Raw genomic sequence first — 12,329 nt, 5'->3', positions numbered from 1 at the left:
TCATACGGAAGGTGGGGGAGAAAGCCCCAAGTGTTATAAACTGGATAGCCCAGTGGTGAGGGATATTATACTAGAGCCTGGTCTTAAATTGCTTTTAAGCCTTTATTCACAGAGTTCCTCAAAACAACACATCCCACACCCCAGATCTGCACTCTTATAAATGGATACAAGAGCGTTCCCAATTGATATGCACCACCTGAATACAATTAACACTAATTGGTTACATGGATACAGTTAACACAGAGAAGCAGAGGTGAAGGCACACAGTTCACCCAAAGAAGGGAGAGGGCCTTGTAGCAGCCTCCTCTCTCTCCAGTCAGACCCTGAGACTTAACTGCTGATGGGGTCTTCAGTGGAGCACCATCAGAGGTTCCTCACTTGCAGTGGGGGGTTGCCTATTGATGGTAGGAATCCTACCAGGAGCCTGCCATGCATATGGAATGAGTCCCAACCAGGAGAATGGATTGGGGTTGGGATGGCTACAGGGGTGTGGGCAGAAATCTCTTCAAAGAGAAGAATCCCCCCCAGTATCTCCCTCTCTCTTTTCATCTCCCTCTTTGTCTCTTCTCACTCTTTCATCACATGGTTAGGGAAAGAGAAGAAAGCATCTTCTGACAGCTCAAAGCCCTTCATGTCTTGAAATATACCAAATCAAAATCTGGTTTTAATTGTTCCTATCTCTGATCTGGGCAGTGAGCGGGAAGGAAGGCAGTCAGCAAGAATTTCAGAAAGTAGAGTTCGTTTCAAGAAATAAGATAGAGAAAAGATGGATTTGGTAGAAAAAACAATAAAGTTAACCTAAAAATGTATAAAAATAGGGCAGAGAGTCGGATTCAGAAAAGTCTCAAAGTGTTTTACGTACAAGGAATTACTTGTATTGGATCGCCTGGGTGCAACTGATAAAGGAAAATCGGGTGGGCGATTGCATGCCTGTAAAGGAGTCCACTCAGATTTGCTGTCTATTTAAGATAATTCCTGTTATTGATCAACCTTTGTGACATCAGTCCTAAACTTGTCTTTTCCCAGTTTGTACCTATGTCCACTTGTCATGGTTTAACTTGAAATAGTGGGGTCGAAATTGGACCTCGTTCCACCTGTAATGCCTGCTTTAGGCCCCCTCTGCTACATTAGAAATTTCAAAGCGGAGCAGGAGTCAGGCCTGCTTCACTCAGGATTCTAAAGTTTTTAAAAACAAAAATCACTGCTGTGGAGCCGGGGGAAATATCCCCCCCGACTCCACAGTACTTGCGATCGGCTCCCCTCCCTCCCTCCCGGGACTTACCATAGGGCTGCTGCCGGTAAAATGGGCGAGCTGCCTGTCGAGGCCTTGGGCCTCATTGATATCATTTAGGTGAGCTGCTGGCGCCTCCACAGCGACATGCCTAGAGCTGAATCACTGAAATTGCTAATGAAATTGGAGTAAAGGCTGTTTATCTGCTCTGTGTTGAGGGGCTGCTGACTTAGCAGCTCCTTCCAAGACAAGGGAAATAGGCTAGTCCTGGAGGCTTTGCTCGGAAAAGCCATAAGGCCTCTTCCTCGTGTCTGAGGATTGAGTTATGTAGATAAGTCAAAAACCTCTAACTCTCAAAAGGCCTCGGACCTCCCGGTCGGGGTGCGTAGTATCTGCGCACCAATGATTATGTGCCCGAAAACAGGCCATAACCTTTTTCTAGATGGGTGACTCAGTAACTTATGTACCTCTATAAGTACTCCTCTCATTTCCCTCCTTTCTGAGAGTTAGAGGTTTTTGACTTATCTACATAACTCAGTCCTCAGACGCGAGGAAGAGGCCTTATGGCTTTTCCAAGCACAGCCTCCAGGACTAGCCGATTTCCCTTGTCTTGGAAGGAGCTGCTAAGTCAGCAGCCCCTCAGCACAGAGCGGATAAACAGCCTTTACTCCAATTTCATTAGCAATTTCAGTGATTCAGCGCAAGGCATGTTGCTGTTCCTCTCCTGGCAGGGCCTCTCTGTTATTAATCACTTGTATTGCAGTCTGTGTGAGAAAGTACTCACCCCTTCACTTTATTTACCTTGGGTCTTAAAATTGCCCTGGCATTTTAAAACATTTGCTATCGATGTATATATTCCACAATACAAGGCACCTGAAAGTGAGAGTAACATGATGGAGCAATCTGGATAACCCTTGTTATCGGTGCAGTCATCCAGTGTTAACAGCACCTTCCCTTGGGCTTCCAAAAGGCACAGTCATTAACTCTTCCCATTCAGTTGCAAGGGTACGGTAGCATAGTGGTTATGTTACTGGGCTAGTAATCCAGAGGCCTGGACTAAAATCCAGAGTCATGAGTTCAAATCCTGCCATGGCAGCTGGCGAATTTAAATTCAATTAATTAATTAAATTCAATTAATTAAATAAAAATCTGGAATTAAAATACTAGTATCAGTAATAATGGCCATGAAACTACCGGATTGTCGTAAAAACCCATCTGGTTCACTAATGTCCTTTAGGGAAGGAAGCCTGCTGCCCTTACCCGGTCTGGCCTATATGTGACTCCAGACCCACAGCAATGTGGTTGATTCTTAATTGCCCTAGCAAGTCACTCAGTTGTCAAGAAGGTGGCTCACCACCACCTTCTCGAGGGCAATTAGGGATGGGCAATAAATGCCGGCCTTGCCAGCGACGCCCACATCCCGTGAACGAATAAAAAAAAAACATGAGTTACCCCAGCCCCCGAGTAGTTGTGCGGCAGCCCAGTCCAGGGTGTATATCCATGTTGTCTCTAGGCCTGACTCAAGAACAAATGGAGTGGTTTGGTGCTGAGCCAACAGGAAACAAGACTTCTTATTGTCAAATGAAAAGCGGGGTCATTGAGTAAAAGCTGCTGTGTCCTCTCTTTACTTCAGGTTGCCATTATAGCTGGGAACTTTGAACTGGCCGAAATTATCAAGAACCACAAGGAAGCCGATGTTGGTGAGTTTGAGTCTTAATTCTATGAATTTAAGTAACTGAATTTAAAAGGGGAAGGAGCCTCACCATCAGGACCCCTTTTAAAGAGTCATGACATCAGGAACGATGGAGAACCTCAGGCAAATCTAACACAGAACGATGGAGACCCTCACAAATCAATCACAGAACAATGGAGACAATAACAGAATGGGGGGCAGGTGGTAGAGGAGGGGTCGTCAGTCACACACATAGTGATAGAGCCACATTATCGAGGGGCCAGTCAGTTAAACAGTAACAGAGTCGCACTATCAAGTGGTTAGTCAGTCACATATTTTCAGGGCTGCACAATCGAGGGGTCAGTCAGTCAATCAGTGGGACACACCGCGACTGGGAGATAGTTGCTGGGATCTTCTTAGTCTGCTTTGCTCTGTATCACACCAACAGTGACTTCAAACGTGGGGCCATCATGGTACCCAGCTTTTAAAATTTTGTACACTTGCTTTAATTAATAAAAATCAATTCAGATCAGATTAATGCGTGAGCTGATTCAATTAGAGTCCCTGCAGGCAAAGACATCCTAATGGAATGAATCGTATTTAACCAGCGGTTACTGCTCAACAAAGTGACAGGGTACTTCACTGTTAATTAGATTACACGATGATGGGGTAGGGCAGGGAACCTTTAAAATATGTCTGTTGTGCTCTTCAAAGTGAGAGATTTGTAGTGGCATTTCAAACAACTTCCCACATTTTGTCACTCAGTGTCAGCATCAAACAGGTACAGCATGGGTTAGATACAGAGTAAAGATCCCTCTACACTGTCCCATCAAACACTCCCAGAGCAGGTACAGCACAGATTAGACACAGAGTAAAGCTCCCTCTATTTCCATAAGACCATAAGAGATAGGAGCAGGATTAGGCCATTCGGCCCCTCGAGCCTGCTCCGCCATTCAATGAGATCATGGCTGATCTGATTTTTACCTCAACTCCACTTTCCCACCCTTTCCCCAGATCCTTTGACTCCCTTGCTGATCAAAAATTTGTCTAACTCAGCCTTGAACGTATTCAATGACTCAGCCTCCACAGCTTTTTGGGGTAAAGAATTCCAAAGATTCACAACCCTCTGGGAGAAGAAATTCCTCCTCATTTCCATCTTAAACGGGCGACCCCTTATTCTGAGACTATGCCCCCTAGTTTTAGATTCCCCCATGAGGGGTAACATCCTCTCAGCATCTACCCTATTGAGTCCCCTCAGAATCTTGTATGTTTCAATTAGATCTCCTCTCATTCTTCTAAACTCCAATGAGTATAGACCCAATCTGTCCAATCTTTCCTCATCCCATTCAGCACTAAATGTGAACTGTGTATCTGTGACAAACTCATTTGATCAGTACATTAAAAAATCCTCCCCTCAAAGACACACTTTCCACAGTCCATTACACTCTACCCTATCATGGACTCTACCCACGCATTTAAACTCCTTCCACAACTTGTGTACGCTCAACCCCAACATAGAGTCTGTCACCCATTTAATGCAGCCCATGTGCATTCTACCCTATCATGGACTCTACCCGTTTATGAACATACAACAATCAACAACAACAACTTGCATTTATATAGCGCTTTTAATGTAATAATAAGTCCCAAGATGCTTCACAGGAGCGATTTTGGAACAAAATTTGACACCGAGCCATCTAAGGAAATATTAGGACAGATGACCAAAAGCTTGGTCAAAGAGGTAGGTTTTATGGAGTGTATTAAAGGAGGAGAGAGAGGTAGAGAGACGGAGAAGTTTAGGGAAGGAATTCCAGAGCGTTGGATCTAGGCAGCTGAAGGTCATGCGAATAAAATCGGGGATGCGCAAGACGCCAGTATTGGACTGGTGCAGAGATCTCAGAGGTTTGTAAGGCTACGGATGGTTACAGAGATAGTGAGAGGCGAGGCCATGGAGGGATTTGAAAACAAGGATGAGAATTTTAAAATCGAGCCAATGTAGGTCAGCGAGCACAGGGGTGATGGGTGAGCGGGACTTGGTGCGAGTTAGGATACGGGCAGCAGTGTTTGGATGAGCTCAAGGTGAAAGGCCAGCCAGGAGAACATTGGACTAGTTGAGTCTAGAGGTAAAAAAGACATGGATGAGGGTTTTAGTAAATAAGCTGACTGGCTGAGGCAGACACGGATGATGTTACGGAGGTGGAAGTAGGCGGTCTTGGTGACGGAGAGGATATGGGGTCGGAAGCTCATCTCAGGGTAAAATAGGATGCCAAGGTTGCAAACAGTCTGGTTCAGCCTCAGACAGTGGCCGGGGGAGGGATGGAGTTGATGGCTAGGGAGCGGAGTTTGTGGCGGGGACCGAAGACAATGGCTTCGGTCTTCCCAATATAGAACAATGACGGACAGGAAAAGACCCTTTGGTCCATTCAGTCTGTCCCACACAATTGTGATGCCTTGTGCATCAAAATATATACACTCCCCACCCCACCGGAACTATGAGATCTCCTGGGAGCAATGAGAAACCAGATAAAAACCCAGGCCAATTTGGGAAAACAAAATCTGGGAAATTCCTCTCCCACCCTCTTAGGCGATCGAAACTTGTCCAGGAGATCACTCTGGCCCTGATAATGCTATGCATTACATTACCTACCTCTCGTAGGAGGTGATCTCCGCCCCAGCCAGAAACAGGTCCAGCCCTCGCTTGAAGGAATTCAGCAAATTAGCATCTACCGCATGAACCGGCAGTCTTTTCCAGAGGCTCACTATTCTCTGGGAAAAAGACCACCTCCTGACATCTAACCTAGATTTGGCCTTACAGAAATTAAAATTTTGACCCTGCTCCTCCCTAACCTATTTAGTTGGAACAAACTGTCTACTCGAACACAATCTATTCCCTTCATCATCTTATAAACCTCAATCAAATCATCCTAAGTCTACGCTTCTCTAAAGTGTAGAGTCCCAGCTCTTTTAGCCTATCTTAATAACTAAGATGCTTCAAACTGGGAATTAGCCTAGTCGCCCTCCTCTGCACCCTTTCCAAATGAGGAGAACAAAACTGGAGACAGTATTCTAACTGAGGCCTGACCAAGGTCTTCTAGAAGGCGAAAATAGTGGACTATTCCTTCCACAACCATGTACACTCTCCCGTATCATGGACTCCACTCACACATTTAATCTCTTTCCACAGCCCATGTACACTCTACCCAATCATGGGCTGTACCCACCAAATAATCTCCTTCCGCAACCAATATACGTTCTAGCCTTTCATGGACTCTACCCACCCATTTAATCTGTTGAGGGAAAATTCTGTGGAAATACTCCCTGATTCCAAAGGAAATCCTGCAAAGCTTCACAATATTTATCCATCATAACTATTTATCCCTGACCATCAGCCTTCCACAGGTGACCTCTGCCCACACTCCACCAGTCACTGTATCCATATACAGAAACCTAAAAAAGACCCAAACATTAACCAGCAGCTTCAAAACAGCTAACAAATAAAAATCAGCCCTGAATCTAGGTGTATGACATGTAATTACACTGAAAATGCTGTGTGACATGGGCTGGCCCCAACATATGCTGCAGGTGTCCCCAACGTTCCATCACTAGTCGCAGGTGTCCCCAACATTCCATCACTAGCTGCAGATATATCCAACAACCTGTCACTTGTTCAGTGGAAGATATGTTGCTACTGTCCATTACTAAACCTTGTTAAATTGTTGTAAAATTGTTTATACAGTTGTCACAGACTGTTAAACCCAAGCCTCATGTAATCTAATCATAATTTGCTAATTTTCCTCCTCTTCTCACCCATTCTTTTGACCTCCATGATGTCTTTGACCTTTTACTTCCTTTCTCAATGTTTAAAAATTGGCCCCATTCCCAGCCCGCCATGCCTGTGCTGTAATCACTGTCAGAAATCTACAAACTACATGCCTCTTTGGCAGACTTGTGTACAAAGTAATGGGAAAGCTACTACCAGAATTAGCACCAGCATCAGAGGGTGGAGAGAAGAGAAAGTCTATGATCATTTGTCTTGTAATTGTAGATATAATGGCAGCTCTCCAGCTTGCCCTTCATCACTCACGATCAGATGCAGGGAGATGGTAGTCCCAAGGTTCTCCTGCTGATTCACTCATTCCTCTAATTGATTTCATCTTTAGAACAGAGACATGTGGTTCCATTAAACTTTGAAAGCAATGCAGGCTGAATGTAATTAAATATAGCTTCGCTTTGATTGCAGTGCAATTATTTAAGAAAACACTCAACCAAATTTCAAATGAGCAACTCTACTTTTTCCAATTTACTTTACTTTAGTGAATTTAGTTGCTATTGCGCCAAAGGATATTAATGCTGGGGAATGGAACACTTTCCATTTCAGCATCAGTTACTCCCAGGTACAGTACATATTAGAATCAGAGTAAAGCTCCCTCTACACTGTCCCATCAAACACTCCCAGGGCAGTTACAGCACAGGTTAGATACAGAGTAAAACTCCCGCTACACTGTCCCATCAAGTACTGTGAGTGCTTGTTGGGAAAGAAAGAAGAAAGGGAGAATCTACGTTTATATCTCACCTTTCATAATCTCAGGTCGTCCCAAAACGCTTCACTGCCAGTGAAGTGCTTTTTTGAAGTGCCACTGTTGTAATGTAAGGGGAGCTTGACTCTGTATTTAATCCATGCTGCCAGCTGGTAGTCTGGCAGTGTTTCTGTGAAAGTTGGGGAGTTGGATGGGATACAGTGTCTCTGTGAAAGTTGGGGAGTTGGATGGGGTACAGTGTCTCTGCGAAAGGGTGGAGATTTGGATGGGATACAGTGTCTCTGTGAAAGGGTGGGGAGTTGAATAGGGTACAGTGTCTCTGTGAAAGGGTGGGGAGTTGTATGGGGTACAGTGTCTCTGTGAAAGAGTGGGGAGTTGGATGGGATACAGTGTCTCTGTGAACTGGATCTGGAGGGGCTAGAGTGTCTCTGAACTGGAGCGATGGGAGTTTGATGTGGGAGAGTGAGTGTTGAGTTAATCTTTGGGGAAGTGAAGGTCTAGTTGATCTGTTGAATACCTTTTTTATTAGATTAAAAATATATTAATTGTGAAGTATAAAAGGTACTTAGGATTAACCAGAATGGTTCATTTTTCATGTAAAAGTTCAAATTTTCCCAGGGAACCTTGCCCCAGACCCACCAATTCTGTGCCTTCAACACTTAGGTATCCTTTTCAAGTTCTCATGTCTTTGTATTTTTATTCCTCCAATACCATTACAGGAATGTTGTGTACACCAATCCTTGAGGTCCAAAGCCTGTGTAACTACCTCTCTTCACATATCAGGGCTGTTCTTGAGTTGCCAGTTTTTTTGAAGCAGTTGTTCAGTTTTTCTTAGTTGGCATGTATGTACTTGGAATTTTTTAAAAACATGGCACAGTGAGGCCTCCAAATATTTTGTTCTTCATCCACAGCTCTCATTGATCCCTGATAAGATTTCCAGAGCTGTTAGTGAAAGATGAATCAATGCATTGGTTGGTAAACGATGGCCTAATGTATTGGTTAGTTAAGAATGGTTCAGCGTATTGCTTGAGGAAGGATGGGTTGGCAATTTGAAAGATGAAGGATAGGTTAGTGTGTTGGTTAGTTAAGAATGGGTCGGTTTGTTGGTTGGTGAAGGATGGGTCAGCAGTTTGAGTGACGAAGGATAGGTTAGTATATTAGTTAGTGAAGGTTGGGTCAGCATATTGGTTGGTGAAGAATGGGTTGACATATTGGTTGGTGAAGAATGGGTCGGCATATTGGTTAATGAAGGATGGGGTGGCATATTGTTTGATGAAGGATGGGTCAGCGAATTGGTTGATGAAGGATGGATTGGTATATTGGTTAATAAAGGATGGGTCAGCATATTGGTTAACGAAGGGTGGGTCATCATATTGATTGGTGAAGAATGGGTCGGTGAATTGGTCGAGGAAGGATGGGTCAGCGTATTGGTTGATGAAGGATGGGTCAGCATATTGGCTGATGGAGGATGGGTCAGCATATTGGCTGATGGAGGATGGGTCGGCATATTGTTTGATGAAGGATGGCTTGGCGTATTGTTTGATGAAGGATGGCTTGGCGTATTGTTTGATGAAGGATGGCTTGGCGTATTGTTTGATGAAGGATGGCTTGGCGTATTGTTTGATGAAGGATGGCTTGGCGTATTGTTTGATGAAGGATGGCTTGGCGTATTGTTTGATGAAGGATGGCTTGGCGTATTGTTTGATGAAGGATGGCTTGGCGTATTGTTTGATGAAGGATGGCTTGGCGTATTGTTTGATGAAGGATGGCTTGGCGTATTGTTTGGCGGTTGGTTACTGAGTATTATTTTAGCCAGAAGAATACAGGAAGTGATGTTAAATTTGCATAAATTGTTGATTAGGCCACAGTTGGATTATGGCAGGCAGTTTTGGAACACTGTTTTGGGCAGGATATTAGAGCCATGAAAAAATTGTCTTTACTGAATGGCAAACCTGCTAAAGAGAGCGTAGACTGATGATTATCATTCTAAAGGGGTAAGTTTGAAGATATGTTTTTACGTAGCGGGTTATTATAGCATAGAATGTTTTACCACTAGCGTCTACTGAGGCAGAGCCTATGGCTCCAAATTTTCTTGGGGTCTGGGGTGGAGTTCTGATGTCAAAGTTCCGGAAAGGACTGGCCTGGCGGGGGTGGAAACTCAGGCAGACCTGGAAACACTTGGTCATTCTTGGAATTCCCACTGGGGCTGGGCATAAGATCCAACTGCTGCGTTGATGGCCTGACATCAGGAAGGAGGTGGAGCTGGCAGGATGTCATCACCACAAGAATTCCTGCTACTCCCACCTCCTTTCCCCGGTGACCCAAATGACAGCAAGATACTGGCATCTGGGTCACTAGAGCGGCAGAAGTGGGGCACCTGCAGGATTTATTTAAGCCGAATGATCCCGCCTGACCCTGGAAACCCCTGAGGGGTCAGGAGTTCAGATCACTGGTGGATCAGTCCTGTAACATCATTTAAAAGGGAATTGGATAAAGATTTAGAAAAACAGGATACAACAGAAGGCAATGAAATGGGATTAGAGTAGACGGCTCCCGTTGAAGAGTTGGCCCTGGGACAGTCACAATGGGCTGAACGCTCTCCTCCTATGCTGTAATTTCAGGATTCCAGGAATGGGTTTATAATTTATTTATTGAACGACACTCTTTGAATAAAGGAATTGTTGAAATTTATTAGATTGTCTCTGATGTGTGGTTGCTGCTAGAATCATTGATGAGGAACAAGTAGAAAGAGAGCCAACCTCACAGTATCAGAATGTGAGCGTGCACACGACGAATAAAATGGAGCATCTCATGTCATAGCACGAGGGTCTCTGCCTAACCGACTGGAGCAGCTATTCCTCAAAGCCTTGTCCTGTATCTATGTACCACCCTATGCTTTACTTTTGGATTATCTACTGAATGCAGTTGCATTGCATTTATTTTCGAGAGAAAAGGAATAAAGACGACGGGAATTTCCTCGTGGGTACTTCCGATCGGCTGTCGTAACTTCTGCAGGAGATTGGTGGTCACCCCTTTTGCGCAGTGTTTAGGTTTCTGTCGAAGTTATGATGGAAATCGGGAAAATCCAAAGAGTTTCCCAACGAGAAATGCACAGACCTAGAATGGGAGAGAAACAGATATACAGACAAATAGATGGGTTGGAATAGAAAGGATAGGAAATTATGCTTTGGTCCAAACCCATCTGGAATACTGAGTCCAGTTTTGGGCAGCAAACCTCAAGAAACATATATTGGTGCAGATTCACCAGAATTGTACCAGGGCTTAAAGGGTTGAATTATGAGGACAGGTTGCATAAACTTGGTTTGAATGGCCTTGAGTTTAGATGGTTGAGGGGTAATCTAGTTGAGGTCTTTAAAACGATAGAGTGATTTGATGGTAGATACTGAGAAACTATTTACTCTGGTGGGGGAATTCAGAACAAGAGTAATAATAGTAATGTGTAGTATTACATAGAATTACATGGAATTATATAAAATGTACAGCACAGAAAATAGACCATTCAGCCCAACAGGTCCATGTCGGTGTTTAGAACATAAGAACATAAGAAATTGGAGCAGGAGTAGGCCAATCGGCCCCTCGAGCCTGCTCCGCCGTTCAATAAGATCATGGCTGATCTGATCCCAACCACAAATCTAAAGAACACAAGAAGTCGGAGCAGGACCCGGCCACATAGCCCCTGGGCCCTCTCCGCCACCCACAGGGCATTGACCGATCCGAACTCAGCTTCATGTCCAATTTCCTGCCCGCTCCCCATAACCCCTAATTCCCTTTACTTCTAGGAAACTGTCTATTTCTGTTTTAAATTTATCTAATGATGTAGCTTCCACAGCTTCCTGGGGCAGCAAATTCCACAGACCTACCACCCTCTGAGTGAAGAAGTTTCTCCTCATCTCAGTTTTGAAAGAGCAGCCCCTTATTCTAAGATTATGCCCCCTAGTTCTAGTTTCACCCATCTTTGGGAACATCCTTACTGCATCCACCCGATCAAGACCCTTCACAATCTTATATGTTTCAATAAGATCGCCTCTCATTCTTCTGAACTCCAATGAGTAGAGTCCCAATCAACTCAACCTCTCCTCATATGTCCGCCCCCTCATCCCCGGGATTAACCGAGTGAACCTTCTTTGTACTGCCTCGAGAGCAAGTATGTCTTTTCTTAAGTATGGAGACCAAAACTGTATGCAGTATTCCAGGTGCGGTCTCACCAATACCTTATATAACTGCAGCAATACCTCCTTGTTTTTATATTCTATCCCCCTAGCAATAAAAGCCAACATTCCGTTGGCTTTCTTGATCACCTGCTGCACCTGCATACCAACTTTTTGATTTTCTTGCACTAGGACCCCCAGATCCCTTTGTACTGCAGTACTTTCCAGTCTCTCGCCATTAAGAAAATAACTTGCTCTCTGATTTTTCCTGCCAAAGTGCATAACCTCACATTTTCCAATATTATATTGCATCTGCCAAATCTCCGCCCACTCACCCAGCCTGTCTATATCCCCTTGCAGGTTTTTTATGTCCTCCTCACTCTCTACTTTCCCTCCCATCTTTGTATCATCTGCAAATTTTGATATGTTGCACTCGGTCCCCTCCTCCAAATCGTTAATATAGATTGTAAAGAGTTGGGGACCCAGCACCGACCCCTGTGGAACACCACTGGTTACTGGTTGCCAGTCCGAAAATGAACCATTTATCCCAACTCTCTGCTTCCTGATCGATAACCAATCCTCCACCCATGCCAGAATATTACCCCCAATCCCGTGATTTTTTATCTTAAGTAATAATCTTTTATGTGGCACCTTGTCGAATGCCTTCTGGAAGTCTAAATACACTATGTCCACTGGTTCCCCTTTATCCACCCTATACG

At 44.3% G+C, this 12,329-nt stretch overlaps 1 protein-coding gene across 7 annotated transcripts in view; it reads left to right on the top strand.

Annotated features, from left to right (window-relative positions):
* Positions 1-12,329, top strand: part of shank3a (SH3 and multiple ankyrin repeat domains 3a) — a 777,353-nt gene that overhangs the window by 375,365 nt on the left and 389,659 nt on the right. For all 7 annotated transcript variants that reach the window (XR_010967116.1, XM_068005245.1, XM_068005243.1 and 4 more), the window contains one exon: positions 2,865-2,931. Coding sequence is in view for 6 of the 7 variants with exons in the window: in XM_068005245.1 (XP_067861346.1) it covers positions 2,865-2,931 (67 nt within the window). In the remaining variant the exon portion in view is untranslated. The remainder of the gene's footprint in view (positions 1-2,864; positions 2,932-12,329) is intronic.

Source organism: Heptranchias perlo, chromosome 24 (genome assembly GCF_035084215.1).
Source record: "Heptranchias perlo isolate sHepPer1 chromosome 24, sHepPer1.hap1, whole genome shotgun sequence".
NCBI lineage: Eukaryota > Metazoa > Chordata > Chondrichthyes > Hexanchiformes > Hexanchidae > Heptranchias > Heptranchias perlo.
This window is presented reverse-complemented; position numbering and strand designations above follow the sequence as displayed.